The 26,083-nt window shown below is 41.9% G+C and overlaps 1 protein-coding gene across 3 annotated transcripts in view; it reads left to right on the top strand.

Moving 5' to 3' along the window:
• The window catches only part of PCYT1B (phosphate cytidylyltransferase 1B, choline), a 122,767-nt gene that overhangs the window by 73,041 nt on the left and 23,643 nt on the right, over nucleotides 1-26,083 (top strand). For all 3 annotated transcript variants that reach the window (XM_081949274.1, XM_081949273.1, XM_081949272.1), the window contains exon 6: nucleotides 16,662-16,804. In XM_081949274.1, coding sequence (XP_081805400.1) covers nucleotides 16,662-16,804 — 143 coding nt within the window. The remainder of the gene's footprint in view (nucleotides 1-16,661; nucleotides 16,805-26,083) is intronic.

Raw genomic sequence — 26,083 nt, 5'->3', positions numbered from 1 at the left:
TTTTGTAAAGCCTTCATCTCTTCTCCCACCCCTACAGCATTCTCCTCCAAAACATTTATTTTTTGACTATTTTGTACAGTCTGTTGTTGATTCTGTCTGAGTTCTTCCTTTAAGTCCGCCAGCTGCTTTTTTATTTCGTCCTGTCCCTTTAAGAGTGTCTGAAACATTTGGTGAAATATATCTTGAGACGGTTGTTTCTTCTCAGGGGCTTTTGGTTGCAAAAAGGAAGTTAATTGCGTTTGCGGGAGAACCGGGCTTGAAGCGGCAGACGATGGAGCCGACGCTGGCTTGGGTGGGGGCTTTTTTGGAGGCATTTCAAAGTTCAGGAAAAGTTGTAATTCAAGGCAGGAAAAAAATGGCATCTGTGGGGATGCACCGCTGGGCGGGACCAGGAGACAGGCAAAGTCTAGTGTGGAATATCTATCTTCAAAACAGCTCCCCTCTGATTATATTCAATTTTCCCCAATCCAAGGGATTGTATAAAGAGATTCCTCTAGGATTCACCCAGGTTTTATAATTCCAGCCCAAAAGATTTTTCAACGACGGCAGTTCATTTGTAACAACAACACAAGCACGGGATGAAACGCCATTTTGGCTCAGCCTTCCCCAGGGAACGGAGAACAGTCATTTAGAAAGTTTATTCGTAACTTTTAAGGTCGACACACTTTCTTTCTTCCGCAATTGTTAGAAAAGATCATTAGCCCATTGCTTGAAAGAAGTGAATATCAAAGGTTTTTTTTCCCCCAATTCTCTCTTTGTAAGAGAGATAGTTTAAAGCTGCTTTTCCGAGAAGGGGGGGAGAAACCCCCCCTCTCCAATCTTAGCACTTTGTGGAGATCAAAGAGTCTTAAGAATACTGCTAATCCATTTAGCTAATTGTTCAAAGGGAGTAAAAAAAGACCCCGCGGGGGGGGGGGGTCCCTCCTCACCGCATTTCTGCTGTTGCCTTCAAGTAAAGCATTTTCTTCCGATCTCCTCCGGACGAAAATGCGCTTGGCAAGCACACACCCCAAAAGCCTCCCAGTGCCTAGGGCAAAGCCAGCAGCCCCCTGCAACCGCCGCTGCTCCAGGGGGCTCCAGCAAGCCGCCCCCTCGGCAAGACGCCCCTACAGGGCATCTTGTGCCCCCCCCTTGACCCACCGGGGCCCACCGGGACAGCGAGTGGCAGACAGCATGTCCGTCATCCACAGAAACAGGAAGTAGAATCAAATAAAAAAAGATTTAGAACTATGAGGGAAATTACAACTATCGTTATTAGGGAAAATAGCAACTATAAAAATGAACATACTACCAAGAGTCCTATATCTATTTCAAATGATTCCCATAAAACTAGAGAAAAAATTATTTACCGAACTGAACAAAATAATACTAAAATTCATCTGGCAAGGGATTTAAGCTAGGATAAAACTGAAAGCATTACAGGACGATAGAAGCAGAGGTGGTATGGGGCTACCTGACTGGGAACTCTACTATAATGCAGCAGCACTAATTTGGATTAAAAACCAGAAGAATATTAGTAATAGAAGGCCATGACCTGCAAACAGGATGGCACTTTTTCTTATGGGAAGAGAGTAAAAAGAAGCAAAAATATTTCCATACACATTATATTAGAGAAGCATTGATACAGGTCTGGAACAAAATTAAAGCAAAACACTATATGAAAATACCGACATGGCTTTCCACCATGGAAGCCATGACACACCCCAATACGCTAGATCTATCAAAAATGGTTAGGTATAGTGAAATTTTAGATAACCAGGGGAATCTGAAAACGAACCAAGAACTAAAAGAGAACAATATAAATATAGATTGGTGGCCATACCTCCAATTACAATCAAGATACAAAAAAGATGTAAAAGAATATGGAATATATAGAGAACTGCAACAAATAGACAAAATCTTAATTGGCCCAGAAAACAAATTTATAATGAAAATGTATAAATATTTGCTAGAAATAAACTTAGAAGAAGAAATAGTCAAAGGCTGTATGATAGCATGGGCCAAAATTTTTGGTTATAATATAGATCTAGCGGATTGGGAAAAAATTTGGAATACAAATTATAAATTAATGAGATCAGCAACATTGAAAGAAAATATATACAAAATGTTTTATCGTTGGCACCTATCACCAACAAGATTGGCAAAAATGTACCCAACACTGAAACCGACCTGTTGGAAATGAAAAAAAGAACAAGGGACCTACTATCACATGTGGTGGACCTGCCCGGAATCGCAAAAATATTGGAAAAGAATCTGGAAGTGGGCACAAGAAATTACGGGGGAACAAATAAAGTATAAACCCGAAACCTTCTTACTAGGAATAATTAAACGGAACTACACAAAAAAAATTAAATATCTACTAACACATATATTAACCACAGCTAGAATAGCTTTTGCCCAATGCTGGAAGCAAAATACTATACCACCGGACGAATTAGTGATATAAAAAACCTTGGATTGTGCAGAGATGGACAAATTAACCCTAAAATTACAGGACAAAGAAGAATCGGAATACTACGAAATTTGGAATAAGTGGTATGAATGGTTGGAAAATAAGAAAAATAATTAAGCCGAAAACAATATACATAAATAAACATAGAACTGTATATAAAAGTAGGTAAATATGTAAAAGATCATAAAAATGTATAGATAAGATGACATAATGATGTAATAAATGGTAAAGAGAGGAAAACATATACAGATACGACGATGTAAAATTGTACAAACTGTTGATATAAAAATTGTAATATGTGATGAAAAGACAAAAACAATAAAAATTATATATATATAATTTTAATATAATAATATAATGTGTGTGTGTTGTATTTGTACTGATAAATAAATAAAGGGAGACTAGTATAGATCTATTTCGAGCTAATTAGCTCTCATCAGCTAGCCATACCCTTACTGGGATGTGAACCTGTGCTGTATTATATCTTAGGCAGGAGTCTTAGCCACTAAGCCACAGGCTCGCCTCCTTATCAGTAGAGCCAGGGATACATACATACATACATACATACATACATACATACATACATACATACATACATATATATATATCCAAAAAAACTTTAAAGGGTTTGTCCTAGTTATGTAAAAAAAAAAGCACTGTAAATCTGATGGTCAGCAATATATACATAAGCTAAGCAAGTTTTAAGTCTGTGCTTCTAGAAGGGGTTAATCTTTCTTGAAGAATCCAGTGGGAGGGAGACACAGGGCAGATAGCAGCATCTCCGGTCAGTGCAGGGGGCGTGGCCAGTACTGTGACGTCTCATGTACAGACACAGAGCTGCTCTCTCCTGCATGCCACACTTGTGCATGAATCATCATCAGGTTCTTGGTTCTAGGCTGTTCACACTTTTTCATCGCAATTCATGTTAGCTCGTCATTCTTCAACCATTATGTTATGGCTCCGCGAAAGTGTATTAATTCGCCAGACAATTTCTGTTTCATCTGTGGAAAATATACAGTGTTGAAGCAACAGCAGAATATTACAGACTTTGTGAAAAAAGTATACTTTGCATACTTTGGACTAAAAATTGGAGATCAAGATAAAGTTTGGGCGCCTCATAAAATGTGCAAACGGTGTGTTGAGGATCTCTGAAACTGGTTCAAGGGTAAGAAAAAATCTTTCCGTTATGTGATTCCTATGGTATGGCGAGGGCAAAAGAACCATAGTGATGACTGTTACTTTTGTTTATGCGATGTGAAAGGGTTTAATTCCAAATGGAAGCATTCCATTTCATACCCCAATCTTCACTCAGCAATTTGTCCCATCCCCCATGGCATAGACATACCAGTACTCAAGCCCCCTGCTACCTTGGAAGAGATACCTAGCTCCGATGAAGGTGAAGTCATACCTGAACCAGATGACGAATCAAGTTCTGACTTTTTAATTTTTATAAATTCGTACAGGGGCTATTTAATCTAATTTTAGCTGAATACATACCTGCACATATAAAAAAAGATGAATATTTCTATTAGGCTGTACAAAATGTAAGATTATAATGACAGTCCATAAGACTGTCATAATACCTTACTTCCAAGTATGTTTCTTGGACAGTGATAGCTAACCTTTTTGTTGTTGCATGCTGAAAGCATACCCATAATGCAATGTGTGTGCAACATTCCCCCCACCCCTGCCCCTGCTCGTGCACATGTGACCCCCAGTGCTCCCCCTGCCCCTACACATGTATGCATGACTCCACACATGCACTCATGCACCCCTGCACGCATCCTGCCCCCCACATAGTTACAATACATATTTATAATAACTTTTGAAGTAGTATATACCATCAACCTTTGATTTTAATCTTTTAAATGCTCAGAATTTTCAAATCATTTCGAAGTCAAGAATATCTTTCCATCTTTTTAGTAAAGTGCAATTCTGTCTACATTTTTGATGGTAAGAATTATACATAGCATATCATTAATGTAATCAAGTAACAGACATATTTCTATAACCAATTTTGTAAAGAATTATGTAAGGTCAAGCTCATATACTGTATTTTTTGGAGTATATGATGCACTGGAGTATAAGATGCACCAAGATTTTGAAGAGATGATTTTTTTAAAAAGTTTTTGTCCTCCCCAGCCCCCAGGAGCACTCTGCAGGCCTGCCAAACCCTCTGCACACCCCAGTTACTCAGAGGCTGTAGTATACGTTGCTCTCGCCCTCCTTCTGTGAAAAGTGCCTCAGAGACTCGGCGGGCAGCTCAGGGGAGACAATGGCCACAACGACTTCACTCCCCAGCAATGTGAGGAGCTGCCGCCGCCACTACTGCCTAAGCCAGGGGTGGCGAACACGCGGCTCTCGAGCCGCATGCGGCTCCCGGCCAAAATGAATGAGGCTCTTTGCCTCTTATCATTATTTTGTATACTGTGGCTCGGATCGCGCGCTCCCTTTCGGAAGCTGGGGAGGTCCTTTGCAGGCAGCTAGAACGGGCCGCCTGCAAAGGACTTCCCCAGACTTGCTTTGAGGAGCACGGGGCGACTGAGGCTAGTTGTGAAGCCCCAAAGCCCCCACCGCCACCGGAAGAACTGCTGCCACCTCCTCCTCCTCCTCCTCTAACAGGCAGCACTGCCGGATTTGCCGCCCGGTGCTCCGGCTGAGATGAAGCCGCCAAAGCTCCAGCCGGCATCTCCGCGCGTGGCAGCGGCGCCTCCCCTCCGCTCGGAGCAGCTGAGCTCAGTCAGCGCTGGGTTACCCCTGCCCCCTCCTCCTCCTCCGCCGTGCTTTTGAGGAGCCATGAGGCTGCAGGAGCCAGTAGGAAGGCGGGGGGGAGCAGGGGAAAAAAAGCCTCATGGCTCCTCAAAAGCACGGAGGAGGGGGAGGGGGCAGAGGTTACCCAGCGCTGAGCTCAGGAGCAAATCTGGTGATTCTGTTGGAGGAGGAGGAGGAGGAGGTAGCAGCAGTTATTCTGGTGGCAACTCGTACTCGTCGGCATCTTCAGCAGAAGCCCTGCCCACAATGAAGAAAGCAAAGATGGAGCAGATCCACGCAGATGACGTCGCTGCAACATGACTGGAGGAGGAATTCTGGGAGTTGAAGTCCACAAGTGTTAAAGCTGTCAGGTTTGAAGACCTCTGCATTTTTTTTCTAGGGGTGGAAGGGTCTTGTAACTTGACAGCTTTAAGACTTCCATGCTTCAAATGCCAGAGTTCCTGAGCCAACATTTTGGTTGCTAAGCAGGAGCGTTGTTAAGTGATACTGATATTATATAACACTTTGAATTAAGCAGGTACCTTGAAGAAACATAACTTTGAGTTTCAAATAATACTGATTTCGTTGTTGTCTTAGGTGACATCTGTGAAAAAAATTCGGGTGCTCAGGCATGAAAATGTGCCGCTCAAACACTATACTTTTCTGCTCACATCGAAAAAAAATTAGAGGGAACATTGCTTCCGGGTCTGTTTTGGCAGGTCACTGCGTGGTGTGGCTCTCTGACTCTCACAGTTTAAAATTTTGGCTCTTTTTGTCGAACTTGTTCGCCACCCCTGGCCTAAGCCCTCCCGGAGCTGAGCCAAGCAGCAGCCCTGAAAGCCAAATGTTTCTCCTTTCCAGCCACAGCGATCGGCCAGCATTGTAACTCGTTTCATGGCGGTCTCAAGAGCCACCTATCGGCAGTTCCAGGCAGCCGAGATCACATGCAGAATTAGTCTACGACCAAGGCAGCAAAGGCGCAGGGGCTTGCTAGGAACAGGAAATGGATCTGGCCAGGACCACACCCCATTTTTGCAATCAGGTAGGAAAAAGAGTGTTACAGGTGATGAGCGGTTCCAAGCTTCGGGGATCGTGGAACAGCCTGGAACTGCCCGCTGCCTGAAATGTTCTTTTTCCTTCCCAATTGCAAAAACGGGGTGTGAATTCCTCCTGACCAGATCTATCTCCCGAGCCAGGAGCAGAAGCTGACCACCCTCCACCTGGGTTGTCTGGAGAAGCAGGAAGCCAAGCAGCAAGCTACCTTGCCTTACATCTTCTGCACAACGTCCGCCTCACCTTCCTCTTTTCCAGACAACCCAGGTGGCTACATTCGGAGTATAAGACGCACCCAGATTTTCACCCTCTTTTTTGGGGGGGGGGGAAGATATGTATTATACTCCAAAAAATACGGTATTCAGTATATAAGAGCCTGTCATAGTTATAGGAAATTTGCTTGAAGGCATGGGACGAAAAGCAGATGCCAGTCCTAGCTGGAATGAATAAGTGGAAAGCAAAAAGAATATGTAGAATATGTAGAAAATGGGCTTTGCTAAGGGATGACACTGGAAGACAAATTTGGCCTGACAGCGGTACTTTTGTTTTTAAAATGCTGAAAAAACTTACCGTATTTTTTGGAGTATAAGATGCACCTTTTTTCCTCAAAAAAGAGGATGAAAATCTGGATGCATCTTATACATTGAATACAGCATTTTTTTGCCTCCTGAAGCCCCGCCCCCTTCACCAAAATGGCTGTGCATACCCTTATGGAGGCTTTCAGAGAGCTCCTGGGGGCTGGGGAGGGCAGAAATGAGCAAAAAATGACCCGTTTCCCCCCCCCAGCCCCCAGCAGCACTCGATAAGCCTCCAGAAGGCTATGCATGCAATTTTTTGACAAAAAAAATGGGCCATTTTTTGCTCGTTTTTGCCCCCACCAGGAGCACTCTATAAGCCTCCCCAAGGCCATTCATGCCTTTTATTTGAAAGAAAACGGGCCCATTTTTGTGAAAAACGGGTGGGGAGGTTTGCAGAGTGCAAAAACTTTTTTTTTCCTTTTGGAAAGCTCTTTAACTGATTGATGAGAATTACAAGTGCTGTGCCAGCAGAAACAAAGTCTTAGGTGCTGCAGGTTGTCAGTGATCTCCAGCACATGGATATATACACCTGGAAACATCTACCTACCTACCTACCTACTCTCTCCCTACCTACCTACTGTATTTCTCTCTCTCTATCCCTCTATCTACCTACCTACCTACTCTCTCTCTCTCTCTCTCCCTACCAAAAATTAACTAACTAACCCGGTTACCACGTATGCAATGGCGAAGTCCTGTGCTGCTGCAATGTCCATAAGAAAAAAATTGGCTACAGAAGTATAGTTGTCATCTTGTACCAATTATCTGGACATATCTCTAACAATCTTTGGACACAAGGAAAATTCTGATGCCTTTTGGGTTTGCCTCTCAGAGGCAGCTGTAGCATATGCTCACTTAGAACTAAACTGCCAAAACGACCAGAGAATTTTAGCCTCAGCTTTTGTTGACTAGTCCACTGGTGACATCAAGGAACACTTTCACCAGATTGTATCTAACTGGTCTACCTTCGAAATAGCAGACTTGCACAGGATTACAAACTTCATTTATGACCAAAGGGATAAATTAAAAAAGAAACAGATAGGAAAAAGAGGATAGAGAGATATGAGGAACTAAGAATCTTTGCTGCCATGAACAACAATGCTGGACAAACACAACACTGGATCTCTGGTAATTGGCGGGGATGCTGGCAATGTAAAAAGGAGGGATGGTCCCAAGATAAGTGACCACACTGCTATAAATGTGGAAAAGCAGGGCATATCGGCCAGCATTGTAACTCGTTTCATGGCGGTCTCAAGAGCCACCTATCGGCTCTATGTCAGGCAATAATCCACATTACCATAGCGAGCAGAGAAATAGTTATCAACACAAGCCATCTAGAGCTCCCTTTCCACAAAACAACTCATTCTACCAGAATGAATATAGAAATGGCAATAAGCTTCAATGGGAGCAAGGAAGAGAAAGTGATGCACACCTTTCCTGACTAGACAAAGAAAATACTGAATTCACAGCCACCTTCAACGGGCTTGCAATTCCCCTAAGGAAGGGCCCTGGAGGAGAACCTATCGTTTCCCTGACTATAGGAGGAAAGGAATATGAGTATTTAGTTGACACTGGAGCCACCTCATCATTAATTATAGAACCCCCGAATAAAGATTCTGTGATTCCAGAGGCTCAGGACAACATAATAGGAGTGGGAGAAATGATCATTCCAGTGGAATTCATTCATGAAATAAAAGTAGAATTAGGAACGTTTTCATTAGATCACGCTTTTACTGTTTGCCCACAATCCAGTGTCCCTCTTGGGGAGGGACCTCCTATGCAAAATAGGAGCCACCATAGAATGTGGAAAGAGAGGACTGATATTGAACATTCCAGGGAAAGGAACCCATATGCTTGCCACAAACAACACAATACTTCATGCAGATCTAAATGTTTTGCCATCTTCACTATGGATCTGGAACACAACAGAGGTGGGACTATTAAGAGGAGCAACCCCAGTTACAATCCAAGTAGAAAACAGGCTGTCTCTTTGTGTTCCCCAATATAAAATTCCAGTCAAAGCAGTTCAGCCTATAAGGAAACTGATAAAGGCTTACATAGAGCAGGGAATCCTCAGAAAATGTACTTCTCTGTGCAACATCCCCATCTTCCCAGTAAAGAAAGCCAAGGTAGACAGTGTATTTTGTCCACAACCTGAAGCTTGTGAACAGCTACACGCTCCTGTGGTGCCAAATCCTGCAACTATAATAACCGAAGTTCCAGCTTCAGCCATGTATTTTTCAGTTTTAGATTTATGCTCAGCTTTTTTCAGCATCCAGGTAGACCAGGCATCCCAATACCTTTTTGCCTTTACCTGGGAAGACCAACAGTATACATTGACTCGCTTGCCACAAGGCTATACTGAGTCCCCCACTTTATTCTCAAAAATTTAAAAAACTGATCTCTCCACCATCTCCTTACCACATCAGTCAACATTAATCCAATATGTTGACAATTTGTTTCTGGTATCTAACACTGAGCTAGCATGCAAACTAGACACCTTACACCTACTCAAAGCCTTGGCAGATGGGGGCATAAAGCCTCTCCATCAAAACTACAGTATCTAAAACAAGAAGTAACATATCTAGGCTACATCATTGCACCAGGAATTAGGAAATTAGCACCTCGCCAAGTACAGACTATTTTAGGCATGAAGCCACCAACAAAAAGACAAGTGAGAGCCTTGTTGGGAGTATTAGGTTTCTGCCACTCATGGATCCTCTCATTTGGGGACCTGGCTAGACCACTAATACAATTAACTGGAAAGGACATGCCCAACCCCATTGAATGGTCAAACTCACTAGACAGAACCCTTCAAACAATAAAACAAACCCTAGCATAGGCCCCTGCACTTGGCCTCCCTAACTATAGAAAACCTTTTATCTTGTATATTCACGAGAAATTAGGTGATGCTTCAGGTGTCTTAACACAACCATTAGGACACACATACCAACCAGTAGCATATTATTCAATGACATTAGTTCCAGTGTCTAAGGGGGCAGTTCCCTGCTTAAGAGCTGTAGCAGCCACTGTGGAAATTGTGAAGAGATCTAAGGATTTAGTACTAAGGCATCCATTACTTCTGAAGGTCCCCCATGAGGTTTTCACAATTCTTTTAAAGTCACAAACCCAAGCCTTCACTCAGGAGCAGCTGGCTCAATACGAAGATGCAATTCCTTAAACCCAACCACTCTGTTTCCTACAGAACAGACTGAAGAAAGTCTTTATCACTGCCTTCATCTAGTTCATGATGCCGAATTACCCCAACCTGATTTAACAGACCCCTGCTGCAAAACCTGGACATAGAACTCTTCACTGAAGGCTCCTCTTATATACACGAAGGCAACAGAGTTACAGGAGCCATAGTAGTCTCCCTCCATGAGGTCATCTGGCCATCTCCCCTATCTCCCTCACATAGCACTCAAGCGGCAGAACTTGTAGCTTTATTGAAAGTTTGCGAAGCCGCAAGGATTCCAAATATGCTTTTGGTGTTTGCCATGCACCAGGAGCTTTATAGAAACAGTGACGGTTTTTAACATCAGCTGGACAGCAGATTGCACCCACAAACCTAGAAACTTCAATTACTAGAAGCCATTCAACTACCAAAAACACTGGCAGTCATCCACTGTAAAGCCCATCAAAAGGATGACTCCACAGTAACCAAAGGGAACCAGTATGCAGATGCAACGGCCAAATGGGTAGCAACAAAACATCTGCCACAAAATCTCTTAGCACCAGCATTGTCAACCCAGAAGTACCCTGCAAAGAGTTATTGGATAATGGGGAAGCCAAATATTAGGAAGATAAATAAGGGGCAGTTTTTAAGGAAGGGTTTTGGAGGGTTCCGGATGGAAAACCCATAGCTCCACACCACCTCCTTTGATTGGTTTGCCAGAGATTACATATTAAAGGACATTGTGGAATGCAAGCTATGGTAGATGCTGTGAGAAGACTATGGTATGCCCCAGGAGCCTATAGTGAGGCAACAAGGATTGCAAGTACCTGCAAAACTTGCCAGGCACCTCCAGAAAATCCATCCATGAAGGAGGGAGACCCTGGGCACAAAGGCCCTTTGAAAGAGTGCAAATGGATTACATACAATTACCAAGGCCAAATGGATACCAATATGTCCTCATATGCAGGGACCAACTAACTCACTGGATGGAGGCCTTCCCATGCTGCTATGCCACAGTCCTCAACACAGCCAGACACCTCCTAAAGGATATTGTACCCAGATTTAGAGTACTGAGTGTTCTGCACATGGATAGGGACAAGCATTTCATAGCTCAGGTTCTGACCTACAGATTCCAAACCCTTGGCATTACCCAGAACCTTCACTGTCCGTACTCGCCTTCATCATCTGGCAGAATAGAGAGAGCAAACAGGAAAGTCAAGACCCTACTGGGCAAACTGTGCCAGGAGAAATACCTCTCATATATCACAGGTATTATCCATTGCCCTGTTTTATATCAGGACTACACATTTTTGGTTCATACGCTATGGTGAACACTCCCTTAACTCAAAGGAGGTCCAGTAGCAAAGAGACTGAGATTTATGGGTATTGATGATAACTCAAAATGGTGCAAATTTATTGATCCTAAACACAATCTGCTAATTTTGAGGAAGATATTGACTGGTCCAGGATTCATTCCAATGATCCTGGAGTTTATTTTCCTAGAGATGATGTTCCAGATGCCACGCAGCCTGATGACAATTCACAGGCAGATATTCCTTCTACCAATTCTTCACAACCTGATGTTCCGTCTTCGCAAGCCACTGATGCTGATGCTAGCGACGAACGTGAGGACGAGGACAACGACAAAGAAGAAGACTAGACTGTTGTTCCGAGACGTTCCAAGAGGGTCACAAAAGGAATCCCTCCACAACGATATTCGTGGCAACTGACAAAAACACCATTGCCTTTGATTTGCAACGTTACTCTTCCTCCTGAGACATCCACACAAATCAAACAGCTTCCTGATTCAGAGCAAAACAAATGGTATGATGCAATGCAGGATGAAATGGACAGTTTAAAGAAACTTAATGTATTTACACCTGCAAAACCTCCAGCAAACAAGAAAGTCATTGGCACTTGGTGGGTCTACAGAATCAAGAAGAAACCGAATGGTGAATCTTTATACAAAGCCAGACTTGTAGCTCAGGGTTTCGCTCAACGTTATCCTGAGGACTACACAAACACTTACTCACCAACAGTCAGAACTGAAAGTGTAAAAATTGCTTTAACCACTGCAACTATTCTTGGTTTAGAAGTTTTCCAATTTGATGTGGACACAGCTTATCTACATGCAGACCTAGATGAAGAGATCTACGTGAGAAGCCCTCCAGGATTCTGAAAGCAAGAAGGGGATACCTGGTTCCTGAACAAAAGTCTTTATGGTCTGAAACAGTCAGGTTTAATGTGGTACTTATGTCTTACTGACAAACTAAATTCAATGGGCTTTATTAAGTCCGAAACTGATGAATGCGTGTTCACAAAAAGATCTAACAATGCATATGAGATCATTCTTGTTTATGTTGATGACATTGTTTACATTGGTCCAAATAAGAAAATGAGTGAGATTTTGAAGCTTGAAAGATCTTGCATTTCTGTGTCAGAAGAAATGGATCCCTCCGAGCGTGTTTCATATCTGTCTTTTTCTTTTTCTTCCTTGGCATGGGTAGAATTCTTTCTAATTAGCCTGGTCACTTATCTCTTAAAGATAGCTTGGAAGGAAACAGCCGTAAATTATAAACCATCCTTCTGCTGCCATTAATTGTCAGGGGAAGATATTTCACCCTGAACTAAATGAGGTCTAGGAGTCGACGGCTTTTTCCAAACAGCATATCTTCAAGGAGCGAAAATATAAATAAAATCCCGGAAACATATTCTAATTAAAAACAAACTTTAATACAAAAATAAGAAATAAGGAAATAAAACAAATCTATCTAATTGTTACATTTTGGCAGAAGCAGTTTGTCTCCCAGCTTCCTGGCAGACGAACAAAGATCGAAAAGAAAGAAGTCTCTGGAATGTGTGATGTATATAAACATGTTAAGCATGCGCAATAAATCATTGTCAGATAAGGCTTATGACCTGCGCAGTAACTCTTTAAGTAACTATTCAGTTCAGTTCGGCTAGCAAACATTTAACGCAGTGACATATATGAGGCATCCCCAGGGCTGGTCCATACTATGTGGACTACATGCTTATTCATACCTGACCACCAACTCCTCAGGGAAACCCTACACCTTGGGCAAATTAACCATGTTAATGCCCTCATTACAGAGATGATCCCAGAGGGCTTTTCATGTCCTGACCCCTGACTGTGACTCAAATGTTTCCCTGCTTACCACAGTGGAGTATGTTTCATTGGCTGTGTCACCAGTGGTTCTAGAGTTTGCAGTATGAAATTCCAGAAATTTAAATATCATATTTTTGGGAGTATAGGACACACTGCAGTATAAGGCAGTGTTTTTCAACCTTTTTTGGGCAAAGGCACACTTGTTTCATGAAAAAAATCACGAGGCACACCACCATTAGAAAATGTTAAAAAATTTAACTCTGTGCCGATATTGACTATATATAAAGTAATTCTCTTGAATAGGAATCAAATAAACACAAAGAAAGTATTTTATAATTACTTTATTATGAAATAATAAGTAAACAGAAATATGAAAAATTATAAAATACTTTATTCAGTGCGCAACCTGGGCCTGTTTGGCTGAACACAAAGCTGATATTCTGGCTGGAATCGAAGAAAGACACACATGTAGCTCTTCGTCAACAGCTCTGTCTCTCTCTGTATTTAGTTTTTATAGTCCACCAAGGGCATCAATCATATTAGCCCAGGGATCTGCAAAATTGGCTCTTAAGACTGGTGGACTTCAACTCCCAGAATTCTGAGAGTTGAAGTCCACCAAGGGCATCAATCATATTAGCCCAGGGATCTACAAAATTGGCTCTTAAGACTGGTGGACTTCAACTCCCAGAATTCTGAGAGTTGAAGTCCACCAAGGGCATCAATCATATTAGCCCAGGCAGGGATCTGCAAAATTGGCTCTTAAGACTGGTGGACTTCAACTCCCAGAATTCTGAGAATTGAAGTCCACCAGTCTTAAAACAGCCACCTTTGCAGACCTCTGTGTTAGCCCAAAGCCTGGCGCTGGGCGGGCCTTGCTCCCCCATTGGTGGAGCCCCAAGAAGCGAGGAGGGAGAAAAAGAGACGGAGGCAAGGAGCTTCTACCCCCCCCCCCGCAAAAATCTTATCAGGGAGCCAGCGGGCAGTAGCAAATTAGCTGATCATGCGGTGTGATCGGCTAATTTGCTACTGCCCGCCCGGCTCCCCGGTTAGATTTTTGCTGGGAGGAGGTGGGGGGGAAGCTCCTTAGCCTCTGTTTCTTTTTCTGCCTCCTCGCTTCTCGTCCCCGCCAGGTGGATCTGATCGGAACGCCCATGTGCAAGAGGCAAGCCCTTACTTTTATTATTACTTTTATATTTACTCCATCTCCTCCTGCTCCGGTCCTCCTGGTTTTGTTTTTTTTAATCTTTCGAATTTTTCAATTTTTCCCACAGCACACCAGGCAACATCTCGCGGCACACTAGTGTGCCGCGGAACAGTGGTTGAAAAACACTGGTATAAGGCACACCAAGGTTTTGAAGAGGCAAATTTTTTAAAAAAGTTTTTGCGCTTTGCAAACCTCCCAAAAATGGGCCAGATTTTTTCAAAAAAAGAGGGCATGAATATCCCTTAGGAGACTTGTAGAGTGCTCCTGGAGGGGGGGGGATGAGCAAAAAACAGCCCAACCCCCAAGAGCTCTCTGAAAGCCTCCTACAAGCTATGCATGGTCATTTTGGTGAAGGAGGTAGGGTTACAGGAGGCAAAAAATGCTGTGTTCTGTGTATAAGATGGACACAGATTTTCAGCTTCTTCTTTTTTAGGAAAAAAGGTGCGCCTTATACTCCAAAAATATGGTAGCCTGGTATGTACCCTAGCCAAAAGTTTAAATTCAACTTCCCATGCCCTGGATGCCCTCAACAGGGAACTAAGACAAGTCAGAGAGGCCACCCTGGAAAATAGAGCGGCAATAGATTACCTGTCATTAAGGCATAATCATGGCTGTGAGGAATTTAGGGAACTGTGTTGTTTCAATCTCAACCAAAGCTCTGAACTGGTGGAAAAAGATATCCACCACTTGAAAGAGATGTCCCAGAATATTGGCTGTAACCAACCATCCCTGGACTTTTCCTGGCTCTTCTCATGGCTACTGTGAAGTTCCCAGAAGATGACCTAATTAATTTACGAACCTTGAGAGAAAATTAAAAAGAAATGCATTCATTTATTAGGATCAACATTCTGGCATGTTCTTCTGTGGAACCGAAACTGATATGCGCTTAATTGCATTTGAACTTTACCCCTCTATCCCCTCCCTTCTGTCTGTGTCATAAATCATATCCACCAACTAGGTTGTAGAAATATGAGATCCGACTCTGGCCGAAGGTATGCATGGAATCCTCCCTCCAATGCCAACCTGATAATAGTCATGGCAAGTTTACAAGTTGACAGCTACCTGATTTTCATTGGCTAAAAATCCTCATTGCAAGCATCGTCATTGTCTGTGTTTTGGGAGCCCTCCTGTGTTGTCTCTGTCACTGCGTTCCCCCTTGTCACAGTTGCCTAAAAACCTGTAGTCCTTCCCACTCGCAACTGAACCCTCCAGGAAAATAGGCAGCTCTAATTGACCATAAATATCAGATATACTCAGATAGGACCGCAGATGGTAAAGACAGTAAGAAAATTCCAGAGAATAAAAAAATTAGGGATTGTGGGAAGGGAACCACACCAAGACAGTGTAGTCACAAGGAAAGCAAAACCAGAAACCTCTAAAGTGATATCACCAAACAGAAGTATACCAGAAGCCTCTAGGAAAACTAGAAACTGCACCCAAAAGCAAAATATCCCAAAGAAATTGATGCTTAAACACATTAGAATAGAAAAACTAGTAACTGCACCCAAAAGAATAATACCCCAAACAAATTGAAGAATGGGAAAACTAGAAACTGCTAAAGAAATTAAAAGCTGAAAAAAATTAGAATAGGAAGACATTAAAACAGATATCTCAAAGAAAATAACCAAGCCAGAATAATTAAAGAAGCAAGGCACACAAGGAAAAAACATTTAAAATGCCAAAAATCATTACAAATTACAAACAATACACAGGACATGCAGGATGGGAGGAAATAAACTCCAAAAGGGGAACAAATAAAGAATCTGGGACATGGCACCAGGAAGAGATTAGTTCTAAAACATGACTTGGGAAAAAGCTGACACCAAGTTTGGAGTAACAAAAAATGATACTTAAGGCCCATCCACACCCCTCCGCAGATTCAAACAGACTAACATTTACCGCTTCCCACTCCCACTGAGATCACTCCGGGGATGGAGGAAAAAACAAACACAGACCAAGTTGAGAACTATTAACTAATCATAAACACAAAAGGAACCACAGAGAAGCCATAGAAATCAGACCCAAAGGAAAGAGTATAAGAATGTAATCCAGTTAGAAGTTGCTTTCTTGCCAGGAACGCTTGAGCTGAACAACTGTCACTCTTTGCCTTCCTTCAATAAACATTATTGGTTTCCAGCAGCTGGCCTCCCAAGATTCTTTTCAGCGTCTGCAGAGGGTTTTTTCCCATCCAGAAATGAACCAGGAATTTTCTTCCAACAAACCCAAGTGAGAGGAGACAAAGGCATCAAGCAATTTGAAATAATTAATCATATGAAAGCTGGAGATTTTATCATAGTTCTGTTTTCTTTTTCTCCTTTCAAAAGGTATGTTTGTACCAACTCAGAGAACTGAAGGCATCTCAACTTCAGATATTATCACTAGAATTGTACGTGATTATGATGTCTATGCCCGTCGCAACTTGCAAAGAGGATATACTGCTAAAGAGCTAAATGTCAGCTTTATAAATGTAAGTGCATCAATTATTCCAATTACATTGTACTTGAAAAAATGTGAATTTGATTATGTAATGATTGTGGTATGGTTAGGAATACAATGAAGTTTGTTTTGCTGTATTTCTCTAAGCATATTTTAAAACATACATTAACCTAATCTCTTTACCATAATTAAATTTGAGATTTTTTTTAATCCTTCAGTTTATGATTATTTCATGTTTGTTGTTTGCAGGTGCACAAATAAGTTTTTATTATTCTTAAGATCATAAGGATGACAAAAAAAATCTGTAGTTATTTCACATGCAACATACATATGCAGCCTTTACTGCCAAATATTGTTAGATAATTTGCACATTTTCTTTTTTTTAACTTACCTTTATTGAAGCTTTATTTAGCTTTCATTTTAGATTCATATCATAGATCTGATGATTTCTTAGTTTTCTTTGTATGCAAATTTTGAATGGTGAATATTATCTTACCACACCACCACCGAACCCAAATAATTCATTAGATTTTTTAAAAATAGTAATGCCTTATCCAACTTCCAAACTTTAGTCAGATGCAAGCAATCAGAGCCACTAATGAATAGTAAAAATCAGCACTTTATTGTCTATCACCTGTTCTCACCAGACCACTTACTTTTGTTGCAGAAAATGACAGGCTTTAGACTTCTCAGGATACAGGAAAAGTTTATTTGGCAGCCAGGTTCAGAAAGCTAGCCCATGACTAACATTGCAAGTTCTGAACAATCTTTATTATTGATGCATGCATTCTTATACATTCTCAAAGTCAGTGTAACACGGAAACACTTTACTCATTTCTTATTGGTTACCTTGAGGAAAAAGCCTTATAAGAAGATGGGGGTCTTACTTCTCCTTTTGTTACAGGTATGGACTACGTGCCATTAACAAACTTTAATTGAACCTGGTGGTTTTGGACTTTTGACATAGGGACATTTTGCTGGAACATGTTGTGGTTGAAGGCTGATGACATTTCCCTGTCCCTTTAAGCAAGTTTCCAACTGTCCTTTTTATGCCACGTCTTCATTCTTATATTTTAATCCATATTTTATTCTACTTTATTTCCCCCCTTCTAGACTCTATTAAGGCCCACAATTGAGCCTAGCCTGTTAGATTAACAATATAAGCATGCAGGATACAGAATAGCAAAAAAAGCAAGAGTACAAGCAATACACATCTTAGGGCTTATCTTCCGGAATCACTTTCTCTACTTCCAAGAGGGCAATTTGAATATAGGAACTAGTATCTGAGACTTCATCTTCCTTGAGGGTATGTGGAATTAGGCTTTCTATTAACATTAATTACTTTTCACCCTGTGCTTCCTTTACAGACCTCATAACGAGTTGTTTAAGCAAGGGTATTATGCAAGGGAGGAAGGCTAAACTTGCGATTCCACATAATAAAAGAAATAGCATTTGCTTGATCCAACCTGTTCCCAGTAGCCAAGAGAACCACACATCTGTTCCTTGTACTTTTTGACCAATAGAGGAAGCTCAAACTCGTAGTTCTTGGACCATCCCCCAGACTTTCCCTGATCTTTTCATATGGAAACAGCAAGCTTTTTCACATAAGAGGACTCCATTTTTCCCTACACACACTGCTATGTTCATAGAAAAGGCATGGACTCGGAGGTTCCATTCATTAGTCCAGACTTGTAAAGTTCCTGCTAGGAACATACCAGACAGGGGCTGCAATGGAACTTCTTGATTAGGGTCCATTAGCTTATTCCTGAGGACTGGTCCTTCAAAGAGATAGTGGGAACTGGTGTTTCCAGGGGGAAAATGAACACAAAATCCATTGGTGGATTGTATTGAAAGCCAAACGGGAAGTAGGGGTGGCTGGAATGGCCTTGGGGCAGCTTCCAGTGGTCAGATTCCCCTCCCATTGATTAAAACAAGTGGAGGTGGGAGCGAGAAAGTGACCCTCTGTTGGAAGAGCTTGTGAGCAGAGGGAGACATGCTGTGAGTCAATTTCACATCTACAAGGGTTTTCCTGGGGGCAAGGTACATTTCAGATGGGCATTGTTCCTCTGATAGTCACCCCACAGGAATGCCAGGTTCCTGATATCGTTTGATGCACAAGGACTATCTTAGCTTTGTTGTTGTTGTTGTTGTTGTTTTCAAAGATCTTGCTCAACTGAAACAGCATGATAAGGTAAAGATCCAGCAGACAGACACAACCAGTATTTTTGACCCAGGGCAGGTTCAGACTGATTGATTAAGCTTTGACCTAATTCCAGCACTCTTTTCTGTTCCCCTTTTCTCAATTGTTGCAGGGGTCTGTTTTCCCTATGCTTTGCCATTTTTCTTACAGGGTTTGTCAAATAATTGACTTTGGGTGTTGGGATTGGCTTACGGTTCTGTCCCCAAGCATAAATGATGCATCATTGGCGGAAGCAGACCTGTACCACATCCTGTAACTTGATTCCACCCTGTTCTTCGGGATTTATAGCATCCACGGATCTTTCTTCAAGAGCAAGGGGGGTTGCTCGGGTATTTTCGCAACATTCAAGACATTATCACTTAACAAGCTCATTGCCAATAACAGCCAGAGCCACAAAAGGCTCATAATTGTCCCTCACGCAAAACTTCTCCTAACACAATTCTTTTAGCCCACTGAATCACCATGTCAGGGAGAAGGCAGGGGTTATATATAGTTTGAGGAAGGGCAATATGAGCTGAGGGCAATCCACAAAACCAAATCTTATTTGCTAAACATATCACCCACAATCCGAAAACTCCTATTTCCACGGTTCCTCAAACATAAGTGTCATCCGATGATTCATTTTCCTCTTGATTACAATTAATGATCTTAGCCTCAGCACCTGTTTTCCTCTGGAGGGGACAATTCCTGAGGGATGAATATGCAATACAACAAATAAGTACATTCACTAAAGCGAGAGATAGTACAGTTATGACTATGAATACTTGGCTTGCCATTTCCTGACAGGTGCTCAACCTTTCTAATACATCTTATATCTAATAAATGGAACGTTGTCTTTCTCCTCCAAATCTTCAGCCGTACATCGAGAAGTCAGCTTCCAAGTGTGACTTCCGTAGGGCCTCTTCTGCCCCGTAATTCTGCCCATTGCCGGTAGGGCAGTTTTTAGGGGGTGTTTCTTTAAGCATATCACTAGAGGACGGGCTTCTTCCTGGTCTGTCTCCCAATACTCATCAGCGGCTGGCTTAACTCGAGTCCAGTGAATCCAAAACTTGGATTCCAACACTTTTACTGCAAGTGGAGAACACATGACCACAGTATATGGGCCCTTCCATTTAGGTTTCAAATTCTTCCCTTTCCAGTGTTTTGCCACACTCTGTCCCCTATTTGAATATTATAATTGGAAGTTATTAAAAATGGTGGGGGTAAGGGAGACACAATACTGTTGGATTACTTGTATTTACTTATTCAATTCTCCTACCATTTGATTCACCCATGAGGACCCCAGCTGTCCTAGGTCCCTTATATGATTTTTCAAATTATGGCTTATAACTGATGGCCGTCCAAACATCATTTCAAAAGGAGATAAATTTAAGTTCTTTACATGGAGTACATCTCACAGAGCAGAGAGCTAAGGGTAAGGCATCAAAACACACCTTATCTTTTCCTTAACAGTGCAATTCACACATTTGCTTAATTTCTTTCCTGAGGCACTTAAAAGACCTCTTTCCCTATAATCAGCAGTATTGATATGCAAAGTAAGGAAGGCATACAGAGTCAGTTCAGATGTTCACCCTTTCATTCTTTGTCCTCTCTAATGCACGGATTAAAGCCCATAATTCTGCTACTTGGGCACTAGTGCCTTTTGGGAGAGGTCCACTCTCAAAGACTTGGGCAAGGGAGACTACTGCATATTTCAACAGCATGTCAGTTAAGTCTGGTCTGCATGAAAACTGATTCTCAATGATTCTCATACAATTATATTCAATTTTGGGTCCTGGTATTGGCAAAAGGGTGGCAGGGTTTAGGGCATTTGTTTGCTTCAAGGTCACTTGTGGATTTTGAGTCAGGAGTGCCTGATATTTGTAAATGTCCCTTCATTTCTAAAATTCCTTGAATTGCGTGGCTAGTGTAGATATTGGTAGGCTGTCTAAAAGTTAATTTATTAGCTTCCTCCATTAGGAGAGCTGTGGCGGCTAGAATTTTAGGCAATGTGGCCAGCCTTTTGTAACAGTACAGTTGTTTAGATAGATAAGCCACAGGTTGTTGTCAACTTCCTTTTTTCTTATCAGAGCCTAAGATAATTTTGACTTTAGGGCTTTGTACGCCTGTTTCTGCAAGCAAGGGTTCTTCTTCTTCTTTTTTCCCCCACCCCCCTTCATAGATGCGTAAGGAGGTTTGGCTAGAAGCACGAAATTTGAAATCCTCATTCTGCAATATCCTGCTGTTCATGGGTTCGCAATTTGGCATACAGCAGCTTCTTTTCACTCACAGCTTCTTACTCTTAAGTATTTAACTTGGGGATTTTGTCCCTGCTCTTAAGTATTTAACTTGGGGATTTTGTCCCTGCACGGTGTCCCTTGTCCATTAACAGATGAAGCAATTGATTGATTGGTATTTTTTTTCAACAAATCTCCTTCGTCTGTTCGGTTACTGGGATATTATCTACATATTGGAGTAGCACATTTCCATCTTCGCAAGGCTGGAAATTTTCTAAGTCTTCACCAAAAAGGTAGGTGAATGTTTTTAAATCCTTGGAGAAACCTAGTCCAAGCAACCAGCCTCTTTTGACCTGTTACTTTTCCTACTCAAAAGCAAACAGTTTTTAGTTGTTTCTATGTATTTGAGATGGTGAAGAAGGCATAGGCAAACAGGCATGGCTAGAGGCTTTACTTGTATAATTATTGGTGCATGATGATACGCATGACCTGGTGGATTCTTGAACCACCATTGCCATATCTCATCTGGGGGAGTGCCTCATCATTAGAGCCATTTTAACTTCCTCAAAGGACAGTGTAGCTCCCATTTTGCATAGGATATCATGACCCAAAAGAGGAACTGGGCATTCAAGCATGTCTTGGGACAATCTTGTAGCCAGTGGCCTTTTTTTTTACACCAATTACATTGACCTCTGCTTTGGGCTTTGGAATTATTTGACAATGCAACTGTCAGCAATTCAGCTTTACGTTGCATCCTGTCATCTCTCTTTCTCTCTTTTACTTTTCACAAAGACCTTTCATGCAATTTCCATTTTATTCAATCCACACAGACCTACATGCATAAATACCCTGAAACAACACTTTCAGACCTGGGGAAGAGTCTGTCCCTTTAAATCTCCAATTTTCTTTCCTTGGGAAACATGTGGGTCATTCTCCAAGCATTGGAAAACTTAGAGAGCAGTTTAAATCCTCACTACACTACCGTTCTCCACAACTTCAAGCCCCCATCTGAAAAGCTTACTTATTTTGCTAGCTGGTCAAACATATCAAAATCAATTGAACGCCATTCAATTCTACATGTTATTAGTATAGATACACACCTAAGAATTACACCAAATTAATCAAGTCCAATTACCTAGATCTTCCTATTCAATAGGCTTTACCTTTTTATGACCTGCTAAATTTCTTACTTTTGCTTGAAGTTATGCCCGTTGCTCTATCTCCTTAAGCATTAGATTGTTAATACCTGTTTCTGCCCTGGGTGTTCCGTTTCTATCCTGACCTCCCAGCCGCGCTGGCATATTTTTAAAGATCAAGATGTATAGAGACAATGTATAGAGATGTTTGTCCATACATTGTTTGCATTCAGCCAGGGTTCCAGGTTGGATCTCCCAGCCCGCGCTGGCATATTTTTAAAGATCCAGATATATGGAGACTTTCATTAACACATCGTTTGCATCTGCGTGGGGCTCTTGATTCATCTGATGGTGGCCAGAATCTGAGGCTCTATTCAAAGGCACTCCAAACCTTGGCACAATGTCTTTTAGTACACACAAAACCAAGAGGTCTCTAAATCTCACTTTCTGGGAAAATTGTGGGGACATCTATTTGCCACACAGCACCTGGGAGCCCTGTAGAAGGACTTCCAAAGGAAGTTTCCATCCTGTCTTTGGGTTGTTTTGTCACAACAGAGACAGGCTGCAGCAACCTGATTAACAACAGCATGTGTGCCTCTAACTACCGATCCCCGCAACAACCTCCTCGACAATTCTTCCAGCAGGTCCCCTTGCCTCCCACTCTATCTAAGAGCCTTGGCGAGAAAAAATGTGTTTCCTTTTGCCTTTTGAAGTTCCTTCTCTGAGGTTTTGAGCCCTAATTAATCTACGCTTTGTATGCTCATTCCACAAGTTCAGAGATGCCTTTCCTGGCCCCCCTTTTTCCTAATGTCATCTGCAGAGTGACCAATGAAGATACAATACAATACAATAGCAGAGTTGGAAGGGACCTTGGAGGTCTTCTAGTCCAACCCCAGGCAGGAAACCCTATACCGTTTCAGACAAATGACTATCCAACATCTTCTTAAAGACTTCCAGTGTTGGGGCATTCACAACTTCTGGAGGCAAACTGTTCCACTGATTAATTGTTCTAACTGTCAGGAAGTTTCTCCTCAGTTCTAAGTTGCTTCTCTCTTTGATTAGTTTCCACCCATTGGTTCTTATTCTACCCTCAGGTGCCTTGGAGAATAGTTTTTGACTCCCTCTTCTTTGTTGCTCTTTTCTGCACTCTATCTAGAGTCTCCACATCTTTTCTACATCATGGTGACCAAAACTGAATGCAGTATTCCAAGTGATCTTTCTTCTATCCCTCTGTTTATGCAGCCTAGAAATGTGTTGGCTTTGTTTGGCAGCTGCTGCACACTGCTGGCTCATATTTAAATGGTTGTCCACTAGGACTCCAAGATTCCTTTCACAGTTACTACTGTCAAGTAAGGTACCACCTATACCATACCTGTGCATTTCATTTTTGTTGCCTAAATGTAGAATCTTACTCTTTTCACCATTGAATTTCATTTTATTAGATAGTGCCCAATGTTCAAGTTTGTCAAGATCCTTCTGTATCTTTAGCCTATCGTCTGGAGATCATATTGACCATTCTCTTATTTTCTTCAACCTCAGGATCTAATGTGGTATATTGCCTGAAGGTTTGATAAAGGCATTCTAGGAATTCCCCTGGATTTTCATCCTGTTTCTGTTGAATTTAATAAACCTTCCCTAAATTCTTAACTTTTGTTTGAATCCTAACAAAACTAAGGTCCAATAGTTTTGCAGCTGAATGTACTAGGTTCCTAATCTGGTTTCTTCAGTAACCATGTCCAGTCTGGATTTTTTTTTTACATGATCCGTCTGCAAAGGCTTATTCATGGTTACCTTCACTAGCCTTCTTTTCTCTGTGGTTAATAAAATTTCCATCAGACTTTTTATGTCAGCCCAAGCAGACTGGTGAGTTCAGAAAAATGGATGCAAAAAGGACATGCATCTCATCTGGATTTTCTCTATAAGTAGGAATTTGATTTTTCCACTTACATAAATCAGCCATTGAGAATGGAGCATATATCCACATCTTACATAGCTCCCTCTCAGCTTCTGGCAATAAAATTCCCTTAGGGGCAATTTGAGTTTTTATCTCAACTGCTCCCTTGGACCAGGTTTGTGGTCCACTTGATCTGTCCCTTAGATAACCTTTTTGGTTTTCTTTCTCCTGGCCCCACCTAATGGGACCGTTTGTTCTTTCTTTTTAACAAGACAAAAAAAACACTTAAACACCTCATCAAGGACAACCATGCAAGTTAGAACAGACAGGAACTAAATGTTTAGTTGAGACCCTCTCAAAGCTTTTTCTTTCCTCCTTGAGGCTTTTATAATAGGGGTGGGGATAATTTCTCTGCCAGAGACTTTACTAAAACTCTCTCAAAGCTTTTTTTCCCCTCAACATGCATTGGAGAGGCGTTCGAGGAACGCTCCCCACCTTCCCATGTTCTATTTCTAAGACACTGTCACCGACCTGGGGTGCCGGAATACCACGGTCGCCTTCAGGAACTGCAATGACTTAACCACCCACACAAACCTAGAGCCTCATTAGGATACGCTGGTTCCATTTGGAAGGGATGCTATCCCGGGCTCAGGGGGGTGATCGGGCCCCCTCTTCCACTCCTAACTGAGTGGGTCTACAATTCTTTTGATACTTGCCTGCAGGCGTCTTCTTTCTCAGCCGGCGTAATTTTTATTAACTTGTCCTGATCCTGGTCAGATTCTTGGATCGGTGGTGTCCTCCGGATGCCCAAGAGGGGTCATCGGCCCCCTTCCAGAGAAAGATCTCTGTGGCGCCTGAAGAAGGGCGAGATGGCCTCGATGGGGCACCGGTTGGTCCGTTCCGTCCTCAGCGAAATATCGCTCTAAGTCCTGCCGCCACAGTCGCCAGAATTGTTGCAGAAAATGACAGGCTTTAGACTTCTCAGGATACAGGAAAAGTTTATTTGGCAGCCAGGTTCAGAAAGCTAGCCCATGACTAACATTGCAAGTTCTGAACAATCTTTATTATTGATGCATGCATTCTTATACATTCTCAAAGACAGTGTAACACGTAAACACTTTACTCATTTCTTATTGGTTACCTTGAGGAAAAAGCCTTATAAGGAGATGGGGGTCTTACTTCTCCTTTTGTTACAGGTATGGACTACGTGCCATTAACGAACTTTAATTGAACCTTGTGGTTTTGGACTTTTGACATAGGGACATTTGCTGGAACATGTGGTTGAAGGCTGATGACATTTCCCTGTCCCTTTAAGCAAGTTTCCAACTGTCCCTTTTATGCCACGTCTTCATTCTTATATTTTAATCCATATTTTATTTTACTTTACTTTCCCCCGAGAATGACCAGAAAAAGCTTCATGGCTTTGGGGGAGATCAAGCTTATGCTGCATATAGTCACACAAGGACTTCAACCTAGGCCTTCACTTGACCTTCTCAGAATATCTCAGAAACCACCAACAGACTACTACACCATATGGAATCAGTGTAGCACAGAAGCCAAACAAAGTCCTTCAAAACATCCAAAGCAAACCAAAAGACCCAGCAACCCCAGAGGAAAAAACAGGAATCATCTACAATCTACAACATACAATGTAAGAACTGCAACAACTACTATGTAGGACAAACAGGCAGAAGACTGGCAGAACACATCCATGAACACCAACTGGCAGACAGAAGACATGATGAAAATTCTTTAATTTCACAACATATAGACAGATTTAACCATAATTTCAATTGGTAAATGTGACAATTCTAGACCAGGCCAAGTCGAACAATGGCATCTGCCGATATTCATTGTATAAATG

The sequence above is a fragment of the Natrix helvetica genome (genome assembly GCF_964273705.1).
Source record: "Natrix helvetica genome assembly, chromosome: 3".
NCBI lineage: Eukaryota > Metazoa > Chordata > Lepidosauria > Squamata > Natricidae > Natrix > Natrix helvetica.
This window is presented reverse-complemented; position numbering and strand designations above follow the sequence as displayed.